Source organism: Leptodactylus fuscus, chromosome 4 (assembly GCF_031893055.1).
Source record: "Leptodactylus fuscus isolate aLepFus1 chromosome 4, aLepFus1.hap2, whole genome shotgun sequence".
NCBI classification, from domain to species: domain Eukaryota; kingdom Metazoa; phylum Chordata; class Amphibia; order Anura; family Leptodactylidae; genus Leptodactylus; species Leptodactylus fuscus.
In genome coordinates this window covers 22,971,205-22,994,590 of record NC_134268.1, presented here as the reverse complement: position 1 = coordinate 22,994,590, position 23,386 = coordinate 22,971,205, and the positions used below count along the sequence as shown (strand labels likewise).

General features: G+C 41.3%; 1 protein-coding gene across 1 annotated transcript; it reads left to right on the top strand.

The window, feature by feature from the left end:
- SLC30A8 (solute carrier family 30 member 8) lies at positions 1-20,803 on the top strand. The gene is made up of 8 exons (XM_075272075.1): positions 1-72; positions 10,910-11,091; positions 11,871-12,017; positions 13,373-13,526; positions 17,376-17,559; positions 18,013-18,118; positions 19,788-19,922; positions 20,658-20,803. The coding sequence occupies exons 1-8, from the start codon at positions 2-4 to the stop codon at positions 20,801-20,803; spliced, it is 1,125 nt and encodes a 374-aa protein (XP_075128176.1). The 5' UTR covers position 1.
- The last annotated feature ends 2,583 nt before the right edge of the window (positions 20,804-23,386 follow it).

Below are 23,386 nucleotides of genomic sequence, written 5' to 3'. Positions count from 1 at the left end.
CATGAAAGGATTAGAGAAGACCTACCTGGTGAGCGACAAAGCGACAAAGATGTATTCACTAACTACAGACAGGTAAGACAACCTTACTGATCTACTAGAAGTAATAATAATAAATATAATGTATAACAACCTTCTAGTAATTCTGTGATAATACAATAATATATGCACTGGAAAAATTCATTCAATTTTATTAATTTTTTTTAATTTACTTGTGTTCCATTCACTAAATCAGTTGATTACTTAGATTTGGTGTTTTAGACAGTTACAATGTATTAGACATTGTGTAATGTATTTTTGTGCACATGGATATTATATAACAATATGTGTTACTTTTATGTTTTATTAATCCAATTTGAGAATTTTATATGTTTTAAATTAAGATAATTTAATTTATCATATAAAGGAACAGAAATCAGATGGCAGATTGGGATATTTTCAATTCAAAATTTATTGGTTTTCAAAAAAGCATAAAATACAGCGAGAACAGGGAGACCCCTGAGGCCAGAGGACAAGAAGAGGAGGGGAAGGGGAGAAGAAAGGAGGAGGAAGGGGAAGGAGACGCAAGGATACAAGATTACTTTTTTATCTTCTGTAAATAAGAAAGTTCAGTCCACAATATAATATAATATATAATGGATGTATGTATGTTTTACTTTCATTCATAATGTAGCTTTATTATATATAAGATAGATAGATAGATAGATAGATAGATAGATAGATAGATAGATAGCGAGATAGATAGATAGATAGATAGATAGGAGATAGATAGATGAGATAGATAGATAGCGAGATAGATAGATAGGCGATAGATAGATAGATAGATAGATAGATAGATAGATAGGAGATAGATAGATAGATAGGAGATAGATAGATAGATAGATAGATAGATAGATAGGAGATAGATAGATAGATAGATAGATAGATAGATAGATAGATAGGAGATAGATAGATAGATAGGAGATAGATAGATAGATAGATAGATAGATAGATAGATAGGAGATAGATAGATAGATAGATAGATAGATAGATAGATAGATAGGAGATAGATAGATAGATAGATAGGAGATAGATAGATAGATAGATAGATAGATAGGAGATAGATAGATAGATAGATAGATAGATAGATAGATAGGAGATAGATAGATAGATAGATAGATAGATAGATAGATAGATAATGGCAACAGGACACTGGCACAACACAAAGTTCTGTGTATTTGTAGTATTACCACAGTAGTTTGCTTGTGTTCTCATTGGGATGTGCTGTCTGATTTTTTTAATTTTTTTTGTATAGATAAATATAAGTGATATAGATAATAGGTAGAGAAATATATAAATAGATACAAATAGATAGACATAAGATAAATATATAGAGAAATAGATAGATTTGATTAAAAATATCCAGAAGTGCGCCGGCCACAATGACTTCATCTAAAGTCCAATACACAACCACATAAGAGACATCAGCAGTCTAAATCTAGTGACAACTTTATTTGTATTTATTCAGCTCATGTGATGTAATATCTCAGTCCATTGTCTGGGACTTTCCTTATATCGAGTACTGGTATATGCACCATGTGATAGTTATATATTCAGTAATGGGAACGTGCAATTCTCATCTAGATACAACATAGTGCAAGTATAATCCATGTATGAACCTCTTCATATATACCTAATAAGGTGCATAATATATATATATATACATCACATAAACATTATATAACCATGTGAAATATTACAAACATCCGGTGATAAATATGTGAACATGTGTATAATGTTGACAGCTGAGCTGAAGAGACCTCAGAGTAGAATAATTTCACTTCCATTCTCTCTGAACAAGTTTGGACCCAAACGAACCAGATGATGGACTCGTCCGAACCCAAAACTAAACAAATCTTCCGAGGTTCCCCCATCTGTAGTTGTCAATCAAACTAAGCTCACTCCGGGCACTTGTACCTGTCTCCTATCCTGAAGAGAGGAAGAGAGAACTGAATACAAACATTGAGTTCCATTCATAATTATTATTATTACTATTATTATTATTATTATTATTATTATTATTATTATTATTATGTTTCAAGTCAAAGAAAAAAAAACAGATGGACAAACCTTGTGAATATTTGCAAATCTTATGATGTTCGCTCTCTGTTTCTCTCCCGGTCTACCAGAATGACATCAGTGATAAGTTATAAAACAAACACCATTGCAACAAAGTAGCAGATGAAAATCTCCACACTATAAACTGTCACTCCAGACACAGCGCAGGACATCTATAAACCTAAGCATTGGTCTAATATGGGGATACCCTGCGCCATGCAAAATTAGGAATAGGTCATAAAAATACTGAAAGAGAAGAAGATGCTTAAATTCTGCAAGTGTCCTGGCTGCGTAATCCAATGTGACCTTAAGCCGGGCATAAGACATAGTGCACATTGTTATTATACGCATTTGTGGCCGCCTGAGGCAAGAAGACAAAATAGGGAGAGTTTATGAGCCTCTAAACAATGGCCCCTAATGATAGTAATAGGAGCCGTCTTACTAAAATCTATAAGGACAGTATGATAAAAAGTTACTGGTGTGCGAAGACACTGAGGCCTCTTAGCTCTGCATTACAAGACCTTACAGAAGCCCCGAGGCAAAAAGGAGTTTATTTTGCCAAAACAGTATAATACAGGCTACTATGAGACGTAATATAGAGGCAAATGTATATGTCTTGTGTATATATGCATTTATGGGTTATTGGGTTACGTTTTCATTCCTCAGATATGGTTCCCCTCATGCAGCCTACATTTCCCATCATTCCTGTGGCTCGATAGATAGTGTGAGGTCTTATCACATTGCATTTGCTTTGTTCTGATTCCAGGAAGAGCAGTAAGTGATAGATCATAACATGGAATGGCTATATCTTAACTTACACTGCAAAGTCTCAATGTATTCCTATGCGTTGTAGAATTTGCCTATCTTCCCTGCCCTTCTCTCCTACAGCCCTTATAAGCAGGAGGAAGGGAATGGTACAAAGCTGCATTTCATAGGATACACTACAAATTGTGCACACAGCACTCACAGATAGCAGAGCAAGGCTGTTTGAGTCAGGGGAGTTTTAGATAATCTTTATTTTTTTTAATGTAGATTGTGAGCCTCATATAGGGATCACAATGTACTTTTTTTTTTCTCCTATCAGTATGTCTTTGTAGAATGGGAGGAATTACATGCAAACACGGGGAGAACATACAAACTCCTTGCAGATGTTGTTCCTGGCGGCATTTGAACCCAGGACTCCAGTGCTGCAAGACTGCAGTGCTAACCACTGAGCCACCGTGTTGCCCCAGTTTTAGATAATCTTTGTATGGACTTTCTATAGATCTTCTGATCCGCCTGCCGATTTGCACACCATTCTGAAGTCCTTTTTTTATGTAAGTCTATGAGAGCGTAACATACAGGTTTTCAAAGACTTGCCTATTGAAAGAGATTTCCAGCTGGTGTGTGAATCGACAGGACAGTCTACTGATCACGTGACCAGCCAGGAGACACATTTGGCATCTGAATAAGGTTACGGATATGTGAATGAGTTACCGAACCCTTCTTTACATTGCAGTATACTGGGAATGAAAGGAATTAAAGGGGTATTCCCAAGTTGCATACTCATCAGTCTTCACTGCTGTAAAATCTTCTTTCTTCCTGGTTTCTTGCGTCATTTGGTGGACAGGGTTTCATATGCAACTTGCCGTTTAGCTCCGCCCCCAAATTAGCGTGTAGCTCCGCCCACCGCATAGCGTGATCCTATGGGGCGGCTGAAGGGCCTGTGATGTCATCAAAGGTCCTCAAACACCACTATATGCACAATATTGGACTATGAAGTACAGGCAGGAGCAACTCCATTCTGTGTTACATACAGAGACTGCCTGTCTCTGCCATAATGAACACAATTGAATTAGCTAGCTTGATAACTGGGAGAACAGAAGACGAGTTCAGAAATGAAAGCAGCTCCTCTCCCCTATCTGAGTGCAGGAAGGTCACGTGGTGCAGACACAGGAATAGCTAGAAACATAGGCTGGCTCCCTGCACTTAGCCCCTCCTCCCTCCCCCCTGAGAGCAGCAGATACATCACTTGACTTTTGAGCAGATAAGCCCAAGGGCTGTGTCAACAATGAAGTGAATAAAGTAATATGGTGGACAAACAAAGCAGTTTTGCTGAAGCAGTGTATTTAGGAAAAGTCTTACATCCACATTAACAAGCAGTATAGATAGGATCCTTGTGATGGGACAACCCCTTTAAAGGGGTATTCCAATCTCCAGGATCATATTTAAATTTGCATCTTCGACTAACAGAAGGGTTTTAGCCAATATATTTTGCTCCTTTTGCCAGATACTGCAATTTACATCTCATTGTTTACAGTCTATTGAAAGTGTTAGTATAGCATACGCTACTGAGCCCTGGATCCTGAGGGCCCCCAAAAGTCCTTCTGCCACATAAAGTATTTCACTATTCTGGGAGCAACATGGTGGCTTAGTGGTTAGCGCTGGAGTCCTGGGTTTGAATCCCGCCAGGAACAGCATCAGCAATGAGTTTGCATGGATTTCCTCCCATTCTACAAAAAACATACTGATAGGAGAAAAAAAAATAAAAAGGATTTCACTATTCTAACTAGCACAAGGTTGGTCGGGGACCCACTACAGATTTTATACTGGAGCCTAGGAGCTTCAATTTATGCCTCTGTTCAGGCCACTTCTGCTCAATAGCTGCAGAGGCCGGACTGGTGAGTCACTTCCTGTTCTCAGTCTCTTCTCTTTCTCCACAAAGTACTATCAGCTGCAGAGCCCTAATTTGGGGTAGAACAGTGTTTGATCGGCACCTCTATTATCCATATATGTAAATCCAGAGAATATTATGCAATTTACAACTGGAACGGAGAGTGCTGCTGACCTGAACTGAAAACCAGAAAGTGGAGGGGAGAGGAGACAAGAGGGCAGGTGAAACCCTGAGATCGGAAAACCTACAGGGTTTTAGGAAATGCATCTGCAAAAAAAAATTGGACCTATTTGAGTTTTAAAAAAATGGAAGCTATTTGGGTTAGAGTGGAGACTTTATTACGTTGGCGCAGTGCAGGTCTTTCTGTCTACCTGGTATAATCAGTTTACTTCTTTCTATTATTACAGTGTTTCTTCTGTCTTAATTGAAGGGGTAGAGCTTTGTGCCTTCACATTTTAGAAGACACAATAGTGGGCATTAGTCTTTCTTATATATCTGTATTTTCTAGTAAGAGCTCAGAGAAGAAGTTGTACAATGTTAATAATTGAAGCGATTGCCTACTTACTGTTTCCTGATTGTGATTTATAGAACGTGTTGTCATTCCCTTCTTTGCCTTTGGACCGTTGCCCAGGTATAGCCGTATCATAGACGGCCACTTCTATTACTCTCAATGCCTTTTGTCAAATGAATATTCTTAATTCCATCTGCAGAGAGCTTTGGAGGGTTATTAAGAGGGTCAGAAGAACGGCCATCGTACGCGACGGATCGGGAAAACCGCTCTTAGTTACACGAACATTGTTTATCTGTCTGGCTTATGGATAATAGTGAATAAACTAATGATGAGAAAAGCCTCCACTTGTACAATAGGGGAGAACATCAAAGCCATTCAATTACCATAATGTATAGACGGCATTGCCCTTTGTTACAATTTACATTGCTCAATAGCACTCTTGGCTGCAGTCTGTCCACAATATCATCTTAAAGGGGTTGTCTGGGTTACAAAAATCAGTTTTCAGAAAACCTGTTGGGACAGTTTAAGTTAAACAGGTTCCGGCAAAAAAAAAATATATAAAAAATTGCTAAAATGTAAGTGATAGGGTTGAGCGATCATGTTTGGAAAAGATCGGATTGCGATCGGCGATCGAGAAAAATTCACGATCGCGATCGGAATTCCAAACATGATCTTTTCCGGCGGGATCGAGGTCGGAGGTTAAGTTTGCACAATTCTTGGCTACTGGCCAATCATTGTGGGAACAGCTAACATGACGCCTGAAACTCAAGCACCATGTTAGCTGTGGGCAGAAAGCTCATCGGTTGTCGGCAGCAGCATCACACCCCTCTATATAAGGGCGGTGATGATGCAGACGCCATCATTTTGCTGCACATACTAGCTAGGGAGAGGATCTCAGTGGTAGCTGGGGAGAGGAGCTTTGTGGTAGCTAGGGAGAGGAGCTCAGTGGTAGCTAGGGTGAGTGTAGGTAGGTGTTTAGCTTTGCTAGTGAGGGTGTTATAGTGCTCAGACTGTACCTTTCACAAAAGGCATCCGTTTATTCCTGACAACCAGTGGCTGTCTATAATCCAATAGGTAGTCCTGTCCTCAGAGGGATATATATATATATATATATATATATATATATATATACTTAGCCAACTAGGTATACGTCCTGGCAGATCCTGAATACTGGGTGGCAACCCTACTTGATCCTCGCTTCAGGGATAAAGTTCCGGGCTTCATTTCCATCACACCACAGGCTTATAGGGATATCGATATGTACCATCAAACACTGTTCATCTCCAAGTCCTGCACAACTTTCACAACGCTGTGGTGGTCCCAGAGACAGAAGCACAGCCTGCTACAAGGGAAGTGTGGGCATAATGGCTAATGCTTGGCTGTCTTTGTTGAGGCCTACTACACCAACATTAAATGTAGAGGTACCAGACCGGAGACAGCATTTTTTGTTGCAGGTGCAAGACTATATGAAAACGCACATAGACATCTTACCACAAGAGTCTTTCCTGCTGGACTACTGGGTGTCAAAGATGGAAATGTGGCCTGAACTTGCCCAGTATGCCCTGGGGTTACATTCCTGTCCAGCAGCTAGTGTCTTTTCTGAATGACTGTTCAGCACTGCAGGTGGTGTTGTGACGGAGCTTCGGACAAGACTCTCTGCTGTCAATGCTGAGTTTTATAAAGATGAACGAGGCCTGGATTGAGAAGGGCTATAACACACCATTGGCATTATAAAGAAATCGATGTTGTTACAAAATGTCTCATCTATTTTCTGGTGCTCCTCCTGCACATATTTTTTAAAACTATTTTTTAACAATTTTTCAGAGGCTCATGTGCTTTAATTTTTGGACTCCACGCTGTGTAGTGATTAGAAAACAATGTTTTTATGGCCATTTAAGTGTTCCCTTGCTGTTTCTATACATTCTAAGAACGATCTTAGAAAAAAAAATCCCATAGACTCACATTGGGATCGGAATTGGGATCGAGATCGGGTTTGAATGAAAAATGATCGGTAATTGGATTTCAAAATCGATCCTGAAAATTCAAGATTGGCTCAACCCTAGTAAGTAAACTTGTGTTTATTTATTCATAAGTTCAGGGAACAAACTTTGCAAAAAAACTTCACTAAAGAATGGTGTCTGCTATCTGTACTTCTTATCTGAGTCATTTCATGCTTTGTACATAAATAGATTTGTTTACAATGAAGTCTATGGAGAGGTAAGAGAGAGGAGAAGAAGGAGAGAGAGGCATCTACAGCCTTAAATTAGTCCTTTCTGTCAGGAGAAGGCTGAATCGGAATTCCTGATCACAACCCAGCTGTGTTGTCTCTCTATAGTGCAGATGTCTATCTGTTTCGGGGACTTCTTCTCTTTCTCCCTCCCCCTCTCCATAGACTTCTATTGTACAGATCTGATCAGTGGCAAAGGGAGACAAATAACTGAAGAACAGGTGTTTTTTCTTTAATAACGTATGTTACAAAGTTTGATATCTTCACCTGCGCAATGAATGAAAAATAAATAAAAGTTACTTACTCATTAAGGTTTACAAAAATAAAAACCTCAGCAATCGCTTGGGGCTCCAATCCCAACACCTTTAAGGGCTCATTCACACGGGGGGCGGTGGGGCGGATTTTGGCACCGAGAGTGACATGGGGAGCAGCGTCACTCTTGGGTCAAAACCCACTTGCCACGACCGTTTGCAGTCGTGGCTTCCCCCTCCGGAGTCAGCTCAAATGAATGGTCCGACACTGGAGGTTACTGCCGCCAGGCGGAAGCTGAGGCTCGGCAAGCTGCAGAATCTGCCTGAAGAAAAGGGCAGCTACTGGTCTCCATAGACCACCATTGTATGGAGGCGGATTTTGAGGCAAAATCCGCTGTCAAAATCCGCCGCCTTGCCCCCGTGTGAATTAGCCCTGTCAATAGATGGTCCAGTAATTCATTTACTCAATAATATTTACCAGGAGTGAAATCAACCCAACTGTGAAACTCATTGCTCAATGCTAGAGTGTGGAGAGGTTAATATGTGACACATGCAATACCCCATTTTTCCTCCGGAGGCACTGCAGGGCAATGAAGCACTTGTCTGATTCCCATGCAACATGAAACTGGCCATCAATGATCTTAGCAGTACAATCTCCTGTGATGTGGTTATTTTTTATGAACCCTTTTTAAACAAAAAGCTTTTTGTGCAGGGTAGACAATTCTTTTAATAAACAATGTGGACATACAGTATATAACAAGGATTCATAATAAACCTGAATGATGGGACAAGATTTGATGGATACAAAGCCACATGCATAAAAACTATATGAAAAAATGTTTGTTCCTTCCTGTTATGACAATGAAATGATATATGATACTATTAGATGGAATCATCTGGAAACTTAGTGTCAGCCAATCTGTGAACGAAATGGAAAATGGAAAAAGTTTAAATACTCCAAAACCGATGGAACCTTCCACTGGGACAAATACGATATCACAGACATAATTCAATGGGAAGTTAAACTCGGAAACAACTTCTCTACTTGTTTATGGTTCTTCAGCAGTTCTAAGTATAAAGATATGATTATGATCTTCATAGTCAGTCATAGTCATTATGGAAAAAAAAAACCACAAAAAATGGTGCACCTCAATTTTCCAAAAAGACTGTATTGCGCCACCTGGCTTTTTTGACGAGCATTCTCTCTCTCTCTCTGTTGGCTGCATGGCTCTTCCAGCTGTAGGCGCTGTCTTCCACCACTTTCCTGTTGGATATTCTGGTCCTTTGGTCTCCTCTCAGCCAGTCTACTGCACCTGTGGGCTATTTAATGCACCTGAATAAAATAGGTTCCTAGCTTGCCGGTTCCTACAAAGTTGTGCTTTATTAGTGTTCTGACTTACTACCTGTATTTGACCTCAGCCTGCTACCTGACTCCATTACCTGCTACTTGTTATATGTCTGCTGATTATCCCTGTTTGACCTTGGCTTGTCCCTGTCCTCTGAACCTGTGCTGACTCTGCAAAAACTCTGCCAGTCCTGACCTTGGGCCATACCTTGAACATTCTCTTGTCTGATCCCATGGTACTATGCCCTGATGTCTCCTGATCTGCTTGGGTCAACCATCACGACTACTCCTACCTGATAAAAGGAGTTGTTGTTCCCTGATCCCTGTACAGGGGTTAGAGTGTGAAATTCTGGGGGTCCCTTATTCAACACCGTTAATGTAGTCCACAGTCAGCCTAGATTTGTTGATGATGCCAAACAGACTCTCGAATTCTTATGTCAGCTAGAGTCTTAAGTGGTCAACGACAGGAAGATTCCAACTAAATGCTTAAATGCTCAAGGATATAAGGAGGCCGACTAAGTAACTGACCCTTGAGTGCTCAGTGACACATGATGGATCCAAAGGCTTCTTTAGGACAGTGTTGAGAATATGCAACCGGATCACTGGAGTATCCTTTGTAAATGAAGGACAGTCAGATACTATATGACAATACTAATGTATGCCATAGCAGAATAATCTATTTATTAATTAATTCCAAAAGTGTAAAATTCTCCTGAGCTGGTTAATGAGTCACTTAAAGTTCTCAAGAAAGCAAATTCTTTTGGCATCTAAAAAGATGAGCAATTTTTTTTTTCATTCTGCACAGAAATGGTGTACAATGATAATATAAGTCAGGCTCATGTCACTGATCTGCCAATCCCCCTGCCAGTCTCTACTTCCTACTCCCTGCCGATACACAGGAAATGATCAATGAGACAATCACTGGTGACTTTTTTCCAAAAATTTTAATCGACATGACGACCCCTTTCAAGGGAACCTGTCATTTTGATTTGTGATACTATACCAACCACAGGTGCCTATAGACCAGTTACATAGTTGATGAGGTTGGATAAAGACATTAGTCCATCAAGTCCAACCTATAACCCTACAATCCCTACAGTGTTGATCCAGGGGAAGGCAAAAAACCCCATGAGGGATTAATGACCAGATAACCATCCTGTATAATTGCCCTGTGAACGATCCCTGGCAATTGGTTAATCAAGGTCTAGCATCTACAGCTGGACCAAGTTATGGTGGTCAGGGTACAGGCTGCTTTTACTAAGCTCTGGCTCCTAGAGAGAGAGTTAGAAATGGCGGACACTACTTTATGATATCCATATGTCCGGGGATGCACTTAGGAGACATCCTCATAAGCCCTGAAGCCAGCAGCGTGCTAAAACCCAAACCAAATAGTCCTTCCAGTCCTTGGTGACATCATCCTACAGTCCTTCCAATCTAGAAACCCATTACTAGTTGTTCATCCATGCCTTTATTGATATCCTCCACCTTGGTCCTGCTGCTTCTGGGTTCTTGATCTGGTGGAAGTCCTCGCTGCGTGTAATCGCTGAGGTCTCAGTGGCCTATGGAAAGGACGCAGGATGGCACATGTGATGTATGCAAGTGATGTCCCAATTCAATTCCCTAGGCCACTGAGGCCTCAAGGGTCATGGGAGGTGAGGATCTCCACCAGAAGAAGCACCAGGTGCTGCTGGACTGCGGTGTGAGCACCAGGGACAGATGTTGCTTTTTTTTTTCACCTTCCCTGCCTCCTTGCCAAATCCAGTTTATCCTGGACAACCCCTTTAAGTCCACATTTCTTCTACAGTTAATACTTTTATTTTCTATTCAGTGCAGAACAAGGAAACTATATCAAGGAGAAACCACAAGAAGAAGAGTCCATCAACCCGTACCACTGCCACAACAATAACAAAAAGGCTTACGATGCCAGGCAAAAAGAACAGAACCTGGCCAAAAAGAAACTCTACATCGCAGCAGCCATTTGCCTGGCGTTCATTGTTGCAGAAATTGCAGGTAACGTTAATGCACCTTGAAATTTGTCCAGTGCCATAGGGCTAACTTTTTATTACAAAAACGTGGGGAGGTGGGAGAGGCAAACTACCATTCATCATGGATCTAATAAAGTCGTAAACTCAATAGCAGTTTCCTACAATCACGTTTTTCAACTTATCGAATGGATTTCCCACTTTTCATGATAGATTACAAAGAGTAGAAGGGGAAGCAAAGCGGGACCCGGTTATGGCCAATATAAGACACTGTTTTATTTTCAGGGAAACAAATTAAAGTTAAAGGGATATTCTCGGATTCTGATATTGATGACCTATCCTTAGGCCGGCACTCGGCATCCCCACCAATCAACGGCATGAAGTGGCGGCGGTGCTTGAATGAGGCCAGTGTTGGCATAGTTATTGGCCACATGGCCTGGATGGAGTAGAACTGCAATACCAAGCACAGCCACCATGCAATGTACAGCGCTGTCCTTGATAAGCAGGGAAGAGGGCAGAGTGCTTGTCTTCAAATAGCTGATTGGTGTGGGTGCCAGGTGTTGTCCTCCTGGACAATGGACACTCTCACACGAGCAAAAGTGAGTTCACGCAACCATCATCTAATGTCCATTGCTCTCATCCATCAGAAAATGAGAGCTACAAACATTAAAAGGGTTGTCCCATTATGGTCCACTCCACAGAATGGGGATAAGTGTCCGATCTTTGGGGGTCTGAACCCCAAGTTCACAATGATCAGTCCCCCTAAGGCCTCCTTGTGAATTTCTTGCTTGTCTGCTTCCCTTTCAGGCGGTTACATTGCAGGCAGCCTGGCGGTTGTGGCCGATGCCGCTCATCTTTTTGTGGATCTTTCTAGCTTCCTCATCAGTCTCTGCTCCCTGTGTCTAGCATCAAAACCAGCGACAAAAAGACTTACCTATGGCTGGTACCGAGCAGGTAACAAACTGAAGTGCAATATCCAGGCAAATGTGCGCTAGCAAGCCCAATAGCTTGCTCGGAGCTGTTGCATCCCTTGTGCTTGTTTGCTTTTGCTTTAGCAGCTGCAGCCATTTATTACATTATGTTTGGATTTGCTGACATTGTTATTAGCAAATAGCAAATATTGTAATTTACCTCGCTGTGTCTGGAGGCGGGGAACCTGCCCAGATTTGTTTTTCCTCGGGTTAAGGTGGTTCAGGGTCTTGGATTAGTTTTGGGTAGAACAAATTCGGATAGTATCAGAAGTGAAATTATTAAACACTGCGATCTCTTCAGACCCCATAGTATTATAGGAGGAGGGGAGGTGTAAGAAATAGCAAACAATTATACTTACCTCCTTCACCTCTTTTGGTCCTTCTCGTGGTGTCCGGTGACCTCTCTTGGTCTCCTCCATCTGCCCAGGGTCACCGCTGAAGCCTAATCACAGTCATCAGTGGTGACCCCATATGCATGATGTCACCAGCGTGCCCATATCACCACTGTACCCAATCACAGATCACAGGCCTCAGTGTGACCCCCATATGAATGACATAATCGGTGTGCCCATATCACCACTGTACCCAATCGCAGGCCTCAGTGTGACCCCCGTATGAATGACATAATCGGTGTGCCCATATGACCACTGTACCCAATCACAGCCCTCAGTGGTGACCCCCGTATGAATGACATCACCAGTGTGCCCATATCACCACTGTACCCAATCCTAGCCCTCAGTGTGACCCCCGTATGAATGACATCACCAGTGTGCCCATATCACCACTGTACCCAATCCCAGCCCTCAGTGTGACCCCCGTATGAATGACATCACCAGTGTGCCCATATCACCACTGTACCCAAATCACAGCCCTCAGTCACTAAGCCCTTTCACATCTTCACAAGTCTACATGCGTGGGATAGTAGACCTTTGTGTTTTTTGCTTAGAGATGTCTTCTGGCCACACGGATAGGATTGCTGATCAATGGCAACATCACTGATCATGACCACTGGGTGTTTTGCAATCCTGAAGGATACGCGCCTTGCACCAGTCATTTCAATAGGGCTGCTGGAGATGGCCAAGCACCATACTGTTGAAATGAAGGGAGCAGGAGCAAGAATTGTTCGAAACAACCCTATTTAGATCTCTATGATCCAATCTCCACCGATCAGCAAGTGTCCCCGTGTTGTGACAGAAAGAACCCATTAAAGCAAATTATGGCGGGTCCACCAGCTTTTATCTGGTCCATCTATTATCCTGCACAATATCAGGGAACACTATAGGAATATGAATATGAATTTCTGGAGCTATAAAATAATTTATTTTGATATCTTTTCAGAGATTGTCGGGGCCATGTTATCTATGGTCACCATATGGGTGGTGACAGGAGTGCTGGTGTATCTGGCCTGCGAGAGGATCCTCCATCCCGACTACACCATTGATGGCGCTGTTATGCTTATGACATCTGCCTGTGCCTTGGGGGCCAATATAGTGTATGTTGTTAGTATATTACAGTTTTGTACGCTGTATTTCGTTTCCTTATGCTTGTTGTATATGTTTGACAATGTCAATAAGATATGCTATAATAGTTATACAGTATATACCATGTTCCAAATTATTATGCAGATGAGACCGTGGTGTTTCCTGTAGCGCTGTGTGGGGCCCGACCTTAAGCAGGTTTCTATTAATTGGGGTCACCTGTTATTGTAGTTGTTGTAGTTGTTTTTCCCCCCAGCAGTTACACTATGAGGGGCCCTGGCCTTAAGGGGTTAAGCCATGAAAAGTATTTATCCTCTATCTATATGTTGATTTTTGATTGTTGGGGATCTGACTGCTGGGATCCCTACTGATCCTGAGAAGGAGGGGTTCTTTTCCCCTGCTGAACGTGGGTTTGACCGGTGCTGTACTGATGGAGTAGATTGACTGCTTTAGGGTCTATTCGCATGGAGGAATTCGGCATGCCAAAAGAAGTCTCACATTGACTTCAATGAGTTCCGTTTTCCGCGCAGAACCCATTGAACTCAAAGGGAAAAAAAGCCTCCCATTGATTTCAATGGGTTTTGCATGGAAAACGGAACTCATTGAAGTGGACATGGATTCCGCGCCAAAATACTCCATGTGAATGCCCCCTTACTTTGGCTGTCTCTAGCGCTCCCATAGGAGTTAATGGGGGCACCGTATACCACCAGTCAGGCCCACATTTAGCCTGGTTGCCCTTAGGTTGAATGTTCAGCAGGGAAAAAGGACCCACGCAGTCTCAAGATTGGTGGGGAATTTTTGGACAGAGGATAAATATTTTTTATGCCACATAACGGCTTTAAACTATGGGAAGAATATGCAAATCCGCCTTCCATGATGTAATTAATAACGGCTTTAAGTAATACATATGGTGAATAGGGTTGAGTGATCGGAATCGGAAAAGATCGGATTCCGATCGGCGATCGAGAAAATTTCACGATCGCGATCGGAATTCCGATCCCGATCTTTTCGGGTGGGATTGAGATCGGGGCTTATTTCCCTTAATGATTGGCTACTGGCCAATCATTGTGGGAAAAGCTTAGCACCCATAGGAATGAATGGAAGCGGCCGGCCGCTTAACCCCCTGCGTGCCGGCTGCATCCATTCATTCCTATGGATTTATCACCACTCTTCTGCTTCGTCCCTGTTTTACTGTATACTCAGCTGAAAATATGGTAAAACAGGGACGAAGCAGAAGAGTGGCAGGCTGTGGTAAATCACTGTGTGCTGCGCTGCTGTGAGGACGACGACACAAGTTCACGAGTAGATAGATACTACTGTACATTGACTTGTCTATCTACTATCTACTCGTGAACTTCGCTCAACTTACCTGCACAGAAGTGCTGCAGATGCCCTCTGCTGGTCCGGTCCTCTGTCCTTCATGTGGCTTCAGAGCGCCCCGCCCCGCCTCCCTAGACTAGTATTATAGAAAAGGCGGGGCTTAGGAGAGTGTGGGCGGGTACTGGGAGGGGAGACGTGAGTGATGCACTCACGTCTCCCCGCCCACACTCTCCAGCCGCACCAAGCCCCGCCCACTCCCTGCATCTCTACAATACTAGTCTAGGGAGACGGGGGGCGCAGGGCGCTCTGAAGACATGAAGGACAAAGGACCGGACCAGATGAAGAAGAACTGAGAGCTGCAGGTAAGCGAAGACAGGGGGGGGGGGCTGTTAATCACTACACAGTGTGGGGTCCAAAAATTGAATCAGTTTTTGGACTACATGCTGTGTAGTGAATAGGATCGTTTTTTAAATCCGGAAACGGATTTTAAAAACGATCCTGAAATTTCAAGATCGGCTCAACCCTAATGGTGAATCATACAATAATAGAAATTTATATATATAAATATAATATAATATAAATATTTGGACAGCGACACAAGTTTTGTTATTTTAGCTGTTTACTAAAACATGTTCAGAAATACAATTATATATATATAATATGGGCTGAAAGTGCACACTCCCAGCTGCAATATGAGAGTTTCCACATCCAAATCGGAAAAAAGGGTTTAGGAATCATAGCTCTGTAATGCATAGCCTCCTCTTTTTCAAGGGACCAAAAGTAATTGGACAATGGACTCTAATGGCTGAAATTAACTCTGAAGGCGTCTCCCCTCGTAAACCTGTAATCAATGAAGTAGTTAAAAGGTCTGGGGTTGATTCCAGGTGTTTGGTTTTGCATTTGGAAGCTGTTGCTGTGACCAGACAACATGCGGTCAAAGGAACTCTCAATTGAGGTGAAGCAGAACATCCTGAGGCTGAAAAAAAGAAAAAATCCATCAGAGAGATAGCAGACATGCTTGGAGTAGCAAAATCAACAGTCGGGTACATTCTAAGAAAAAAGGAATTGACTAGTGAGCTTGGGAACTCAAAAAGGCCTGGGCGTCTACGGATGACAACAGTGGTGGATGATCGCCGCATACTTTCTTTGGTCAAGAAGAACCCGTTCACAACATCAACTGAAGTCCAGAACACTCTCAGTGAAGTAGGTGAATCTGTCTCTAAGTCAACAGTAAAGAGAAGACTCCATGAAAGTAAATACAAAGGGTTCACATCTAGACGCAAACCATTCATCAATTACAAAAATAGACAGGCCAGAGTTAAATTTGCTGAAAAACACCTCAAGAAGCCAGCTCAGTTCTGGAAAAGTATTCTATGGACAGATGAGACAAAGATCAACCTGTACCAGAATGATGGGAAGAAAAAAGTTTGGAGAAGAAAGGGAACGGCACATGATCCAAGGCACACCACATCCTCTGTAAAACATGGTGGAGGCAACGTGATGGCGTGGGCATGCATGGCTTTCAATGGCGGCACTGGGTCACTTGTGTTTATTGATGACATAACAGCAGACAAGAGTAGCCGGATGAATTCTGAAGTGTACCGGGATATACTTTCAGCCCAGATTCAGCCAAATGCTGCCAAGTTGATCGGACGGCGCTTCATAGTACAGATGGACAATGACCCCAAGCATACAGCCAAAGCTACCCAGGAGTTCATGAGTGCAAAAAAGTGGAACATTCTGCAATGGCCAAGTCAATCACCAGATCTTAACCCAATTGAGCATGCATTTCACTTGCTCAAATCCAGACTTAAGGCGGAAAGACCCACAAACAAGCAAGACCTGAAGGCTGCGGCTGTAAAGGCCTGGCAAAGCATTAAGAAGGAGGAAAGCCAGCGTTTGGTGATGTCCATGGGTTCCAGACTTAAGGCAGTGATTGCCTCCAAAGGATTCGCAACAAAATATTGAAAAAAAAAATATTTTGTTTGGGTTATGTTTATTTGTCCAATTACTTTTGAGCTCCTAAAATGTGGAGTGTTTGTAAAGAAATGTGTACAATTCCTACATTTTCTATCAGATATTTTTGTTCAACCCTTCAAATTAAACGTTACAATCTGCACTTGAATTCCGTTGTAGAGGTTTCATTTCAAAACCAATGTGGTGGCATGCAGAGCCCAACTCGCGAAAATTGTGTCACTGTCCAAATATTTCTGGCCCTAACTGTATATATATATATATGTATATATAATAAATCATATAAAATAATGGTAATTAATACATAGTAAATCATATAAAATAATAGTAATAATTAATACATAGTAAATCATATAAAATAATATCAATTAATATATATAGCAAACCATAATCATAATGGAATTCAATCCATGTAGAAATTAAACGTCCTTGCTCGCGCTCACATGTTCAGGACAACTTTCCAAACAATCTATACAACTTTCTTCCCTCTATGTTGGACGCAGAACATGCAGCTTATAACTATTCCGGTGTTTCGCTCATGACTGCTTCTCCTTGTTGTGACTTGACAGCTTGGCGTTGGTCCTGCATAATACAGGACATGGTCACAGTCACTCCGGAGGTCAGCATCAACATATGGCACCTGATTACAAGCCGCAGACTAATGCCAGTATACGTGCTGCCTTCATCCATGTCATAGGAGACCTGTTCCAGAGCATCAGCGTGCTCATTAGCGCCCTCATCATATACTTCAAGGTCAGTTATAACACAACAACCGCTACCTAGTCCTACAAATACTGTCTGTATCTCCATGTACTTATTCTAGATGTAATGTCATTTACCTTTGAGACTTGTCTATTAGATTCATTATAAACAGAGCCTGGTCTTATAACTTACCATAATAATATATCCCGATTATTAGACATTGGGACTTTATTGTTAAAGCAACTTTGGTAAAAAAAAATTGATGCCTGGTCAAGCCATTATGGGACATGTTACCAGAGCTAAGACTGGCAAACAGTGATTTCTACAACCAAGATGGCAGACAAAAAAATGGATTGTTCTACTCTAGGTTGGAAGTGTAATGGGAGAAATAGAAGGACATTGTTATATTGTGAACTAGATGGTGGTGGGAGTGATCAAATGTATTTTCTGAACTATGGAGAGTAGAACAATAATAACCATGTGGATAATAATTTCATATTTTAGCCGCAGTACAAGATAGCCGACCCAATCTGCACCTTTATATTCTCCATCTTTGTGCTGGCCACAACCATTACCGTTCTACGAGATGTTCTACTTGTGTTAATGGAAGGTCAGTGATTTTGTAGATATCATTATATGCACTTGAAACGTTTAGGCAACTATTGACTTCACTCATGTCCTAAGGATTTTATTATCTGAGTTGCCCTCTTGTATGAAAATATCCCTGACGAACGTTGAGGCTTCAATTTTTAAGAATTGCCTGAATTTTTGCATCCAAAAACATAAAAGGAAATACATTTCTTATAGACAAGAGAAGAATGGCGGCACTATAAGGTAACAAATAGTGGGGAGAAATTTATCGAGACTGGTTTCCTATGGTAGTCTTAGTCACATTCTCCATTGGTGCAAAGAGGCTTTGGTCATTTCATAATTCCGCCACATCTTGGGAGGTCTCGTGTTCCAGAATTGGAATCTACACTAGTATAGATTTCTGGTATACTCATGCCAGATTTGTGGTTATGGTAAATCTAATGAGCCAAAGTATCCCTACCCCGGCCCACTCTGCTTCCTGCTCTGCCAACTGTGTTATGTGGTAGAAGAGATGTGCCATCGTGAACTTTAAATGAGCCAATTTGGGGCAAAATTTGTCATACTCCTAAGGCGCAGCAAAAAATATGAAAAGTAATGTAATTCTCCAAGCAAAGGAGGCTTAAAAGGGTTCTGATTGGAAACTTCACAAAAAGTGAATGAAGGTCAAACTTTTTGGGATATTGGTTTACAGGACTCCTAGTCCTGGTGAGTTGCTTTTTTGTTCTGTTTGGACCCATAGTTACATGGTTACATAGTAGATGAGGTTGGATGAAGACATCAGTCCATCAAGTCCAACCTATAATCCTACAACCCAGGGGATGGCAAAAAAAAACCATGAGGCTCATACCAATTTCCCCATTTCAGGGGAAAAAATTCCTTCCCAACTCCAATCTGGCCGTCATTATGAAAACCCTGGATCAATATGTCCTTAAAATCTAGAGTCCATAACCCGTAATATTGTTATGTCAAGCTCAAAGTTCTTCTGTAACTTCTCCCTGCAAATAATATAAAGTATAAATCGGGTGAATTTTGGGGAATTTGTGAAGGTATCTACAAGAGTCTTTTGGGTTCAAAAAATTGGGAATTTTTTGGCCAATTCAGTTTTTGCACTAAAATTTGTGACTTTTTACTATTTTACCCAAAACTCATACTTTGAAAAGTAGTCGGGTATTGGTAGAGCTTTGCAGGAGGGGCATGGCCTCCTTTACCCTAGTAAATTTAGTATAATTTATGCCATAACCCAAACCTATTCCAACACATAGCCGGCACAAATTTTAGATTCTGCAGCATAGGGGGTCAGAAATAAACTTGATTATTAAAAGGTCAGTACAGAGACGGCATGGCCCACTAAAGTACCAGAGGATCCTCTGATGGGCCCGAGCTATAACACAATAATGGTACACCCAACTTTGAAGGTTCCTATGTCCTAGGCTTTGTGTGAGGGTGGGTCCCTGGAGTAATTTTAACTGGTGCAACCAAGGAAACTCCATCACACATTGGGTGGACATGGCTTAAAATTAGGCACATTTCACTCCAGAAGAAGGGGGATCAAGCCAAGGGTCGGAATCGCCATATTTGATACATTCCCTCCTTGGCCATCCATGGTGTTTGCTTATCTTGTATGAGTTGCCTGATCCATTAAACATACTGTCACTAAGTATCTTACAAGACACCATTTCGCCCTACAGGAGTGCCACGGGGGATTAATTACAACGTTGTAAAGCAGAGCATTCTTGCCGTGAATGGGGTTAAATCGGTACACAGCTTACATCTCATGGCTTTAACAATGAACCAAGTCATCCTCTCAGTTCATGTTGCCACAGGTCAGTAAATGTATGTGCGCCTGGAACAAAAGTTCAATTGTTGGCCAATAATGCCATTTTTTTGTGCTTTTATAGCGATGCTTTACCTGTCATTCAACCCTAGATCAGCTTTCATCACAATGTGCTTTACTGCTGAGTCTGGCTGCTCGGCGATGGGATTTTTCTATCTGCTAATACAATAGCTTAGGTTCTGAGTGACCTGTCTGCCACTGCAAAATGTCTGTAGCTGGCGAGCCATCACTCATAGAGACGTAAGAGGCTTCGTGGAGTCTGAAAAGGCAACTTCTAGAACAACGTCCTACTATATAATGGGAAAGTAAACTTTATTGGAGTGGCAAAATGGAATAGAAGTCCCTGTTACATTACATTCTTAGACTTAGTAAAGTAAAGAGGTTGTCTTGAGGAAACAGATTCTCAAATGTGCTCAGATGGGTTAAAAACAAAAGCGAGGCTGCACTTACCTGAGCAATCTGTATTCTACCTACCTGGTCCCCAATGGTTTCTACTTTTTGGTCCCATGTCGACACACGAGTAATACCTGCTAAGTCACCGCCGCGGTATACATTGGACTGGCAGTGGTGGTGGTGGGGGGAATCATTCAGGTAAGTGCTACTTTTTGTTTTTAACCCAGTGTGACTCTCTTTTAAAAAAAATTCCTCTACCCCCCTGGGAATGCACTTTAACCTCTATTTACAATACCTTGTATTAATTTTTGCTTTTCATCATTTTTTTAAGATGTCTCAGAAGAGTCTGTGAGAATTTTAAGGGATGTTTCGAGGAATATATTTGACAACTTCCCCTTCCATTCCATCACCATTCAAGTAGAACCAATCGAGGAGCAGAATCCAGAGTGTATGTTTTGCTATGAGCCCGATGAATAGACCAGGTCTTCTATAGGCTCAATAACTATGACCCAACAATAGAAGATCAGTATTCTGGATGGAAACTGATGTCTGCCAGTGTTATATCCAATTTGACATATTGGAATGCATCAGTAACTATATACTCCTCCACTACTAATAGATTGGAAGAGAAAATTGACTTGATGTCGCCTGCTTGGACTTACAAGACTTCTGAAATGCCTGCAGTTACTCTAATACATCTGGAACATCTGACCATAAAGATTAACATGGACTGAAATCATGTTGGAGGTGTTTTATAACATCACGTATTGGAAGTACTATAACTAATGTATTATTCAATATGGGTTTGTAGTACGTAGAAATAATCCCTTAAATAATGGATGACTGTAGAAGATCCCATCAAATAACTGGTGACTGTAGAAGAACCCATCAAATAACTGGTGACTGTAGAAGACCCATCAAATAACTGGTGACTGTAGAAGACCCATGAAATAACTGGTGACCGTAGAAGAACCCATGAAATAACTGGTGACTGTATTAGACCCATTAAATAATGGGTGACTGTAAAAGAACCCATCAAATAACTGGTGACCGTAGAAGACCCATCAAATAACTGGTGACTGTAGAAGACCCATCAAATAACTGATGACTGTAGAAGAACCCATCAAATACCTGGTGACTGTAGAAGACCCATCAAATAACTGGTGACTGTAGAAGACCCATCAAATAACTGATGACTGTAGAAGAACCCATGAAATAACTGGTGACTGTATTAGACCCATTAAATAATGGGTGACTGTAGAAGAACCCATCAAATAACTGGTGACCGTAGAAGACCCATCAAATAACTGGTGACTGTAGAAGAACCCATCAAATAACTGGTGACTGTAGAAGACCCATCAAATAACTGGTGACTGTAGAAGATCCATTGTATATAACCCATGACTAGAGAAGATCCATTATATATAACACATGAGTAGACACAATCCAAGATAATTAATTATGATTGTCATGATTATTAATTATGTACTAGAGATGATCCATTATACATAGATGATAGGGGAGACCCCTTATATATAAACCATGTTTTGAGACCATCCATCATAAATAACCCATGAATAGAGAAGATCCATTATATATAACACATGACTGGAGATGAACTATTATAAATTACCATTGACTAGACATAATCACGATGGGAGATGATCCATTATACATAAGCCATGATTGGGGATGATACATTACAACTAACCCATGACTGCAGTTGATACAATATAAAAGCCTATGACTGGTGAAAATCCAGCAAACAACCAATGACTGGAGAGGATCCTTCCTACTAATATTATAAATGTGAAAGTTTGGATGTTTGTTAGTCAGGCTAAGATGACTGAATGGATTTGGATAATATTTGGCAGATAGTTTATAACCTGGATTATCACATAGGCTACTTTTTATACCAGTAAATGACATGGCTATATGACTGTTATCAATTTATGTCAATATACTATACTATCCTAGTAATATTAAACTACTGTTGCCAGCAGGACAATCTCAGCTAATTGGAGTTTGCTGATAAAGCCTGGTCTGTTATCTCTCTATGTAAACACACAGATAACACTGAGTCCATTCTGTACAAGCATCTGCATATTATCTGATCTGTATAAGTGTTCTGTTCCCAATTTTAAACATGTCGGGAAAAAGAAAATCTAATGTGTCGCAAAATTCTCATAAAACAAGACCTGTGAAGGTAGCCAGAAGTCAACAGACTTCTCCTCAAGCGGAGCTGAGGAGGATTGAGCAAGCTAGTTGTCAAGCGACTCTTAAAGCAGCCGAAACGCCGGAGCAGGTGGATCATCAATGGCAACAACACAATCATTATATGGCGTCCCAGTGAGCTGTTGAGCTCCTGGAACAATCACAGGCATGACGCAAGGAACAAGTTCAGCGGCAGGCCAGCTTGAGAGCTGCTGAAACGCCGGAGCAGGCAGATCATTGACGCCAATAGCATGCAGACAAAGTCGTGGGCAGAAGCTAGTTATAAATAACTCAGAACTGAGCTAATCAATGACACATATGTTATAATAAGACATCAGAACAAGGTGGCTGGTGGTCGGGAATCGTGATCAATATTAAAGTTCTGGACACTACAAAGAATAATGGGAAAGCATTTCTACAGATTTCAATCGATATATTTTTTCTGCAAGAGTTATGTAAGCAGTTCTCTAATGTAAGTGTTGACGTTGTCTTAGCCTCTGTCTGCAGCTTTGGCGGACCTGCTCTGGGTGCATATCTTTTCTTCCCCTCCAAACAATAGCAATTACTTTAGACCCCCAACAGACCCCACTATAAGTCAATGATGGTTTCACCAGTTTCAGTTACAAAGACTATTCACAAACAAGTTGTATATTTGGGATTGGTGACTGCCTCCATCTTGGCCTAACTAATGTATTATTCAATATGGGCTTGTAGTACGTAGAAATAATCCCTTAAATAATGGATGACTGTAGAAGAACCCATAAAATAACTGGTGACAATAGAAGACCCATCAAATAACTGGTGACTGTAGAAGACCCATCAAATAACTGGTGACTGTAGAAGACC

Excerpts from the sequence above, each read along its gene's own strand:
- SLC30A8 (XM_075272075.1), top strand. The coding sequence starts at position 2 with ATGAAAGGATTAGAGAAGACCTACCTGGTGAGCGACAAAGCGACAAAG. Across the intron at positions 17,560-18,012 it reads CCCTCATCATATACTTCAAG|CCGCAGTACAAGATAGCCGA; the intron begins GTCAGTTATAAC and ends TTCATATTTTAG. Across the intron at positions 19,923-20,657 it reads CTCAGTTCATGTTGCCACAG|ATGTCTCAGAAGAGTCTGTG; the intron begins GTCAGTAAATGT and ends CATTTTTTTAAG.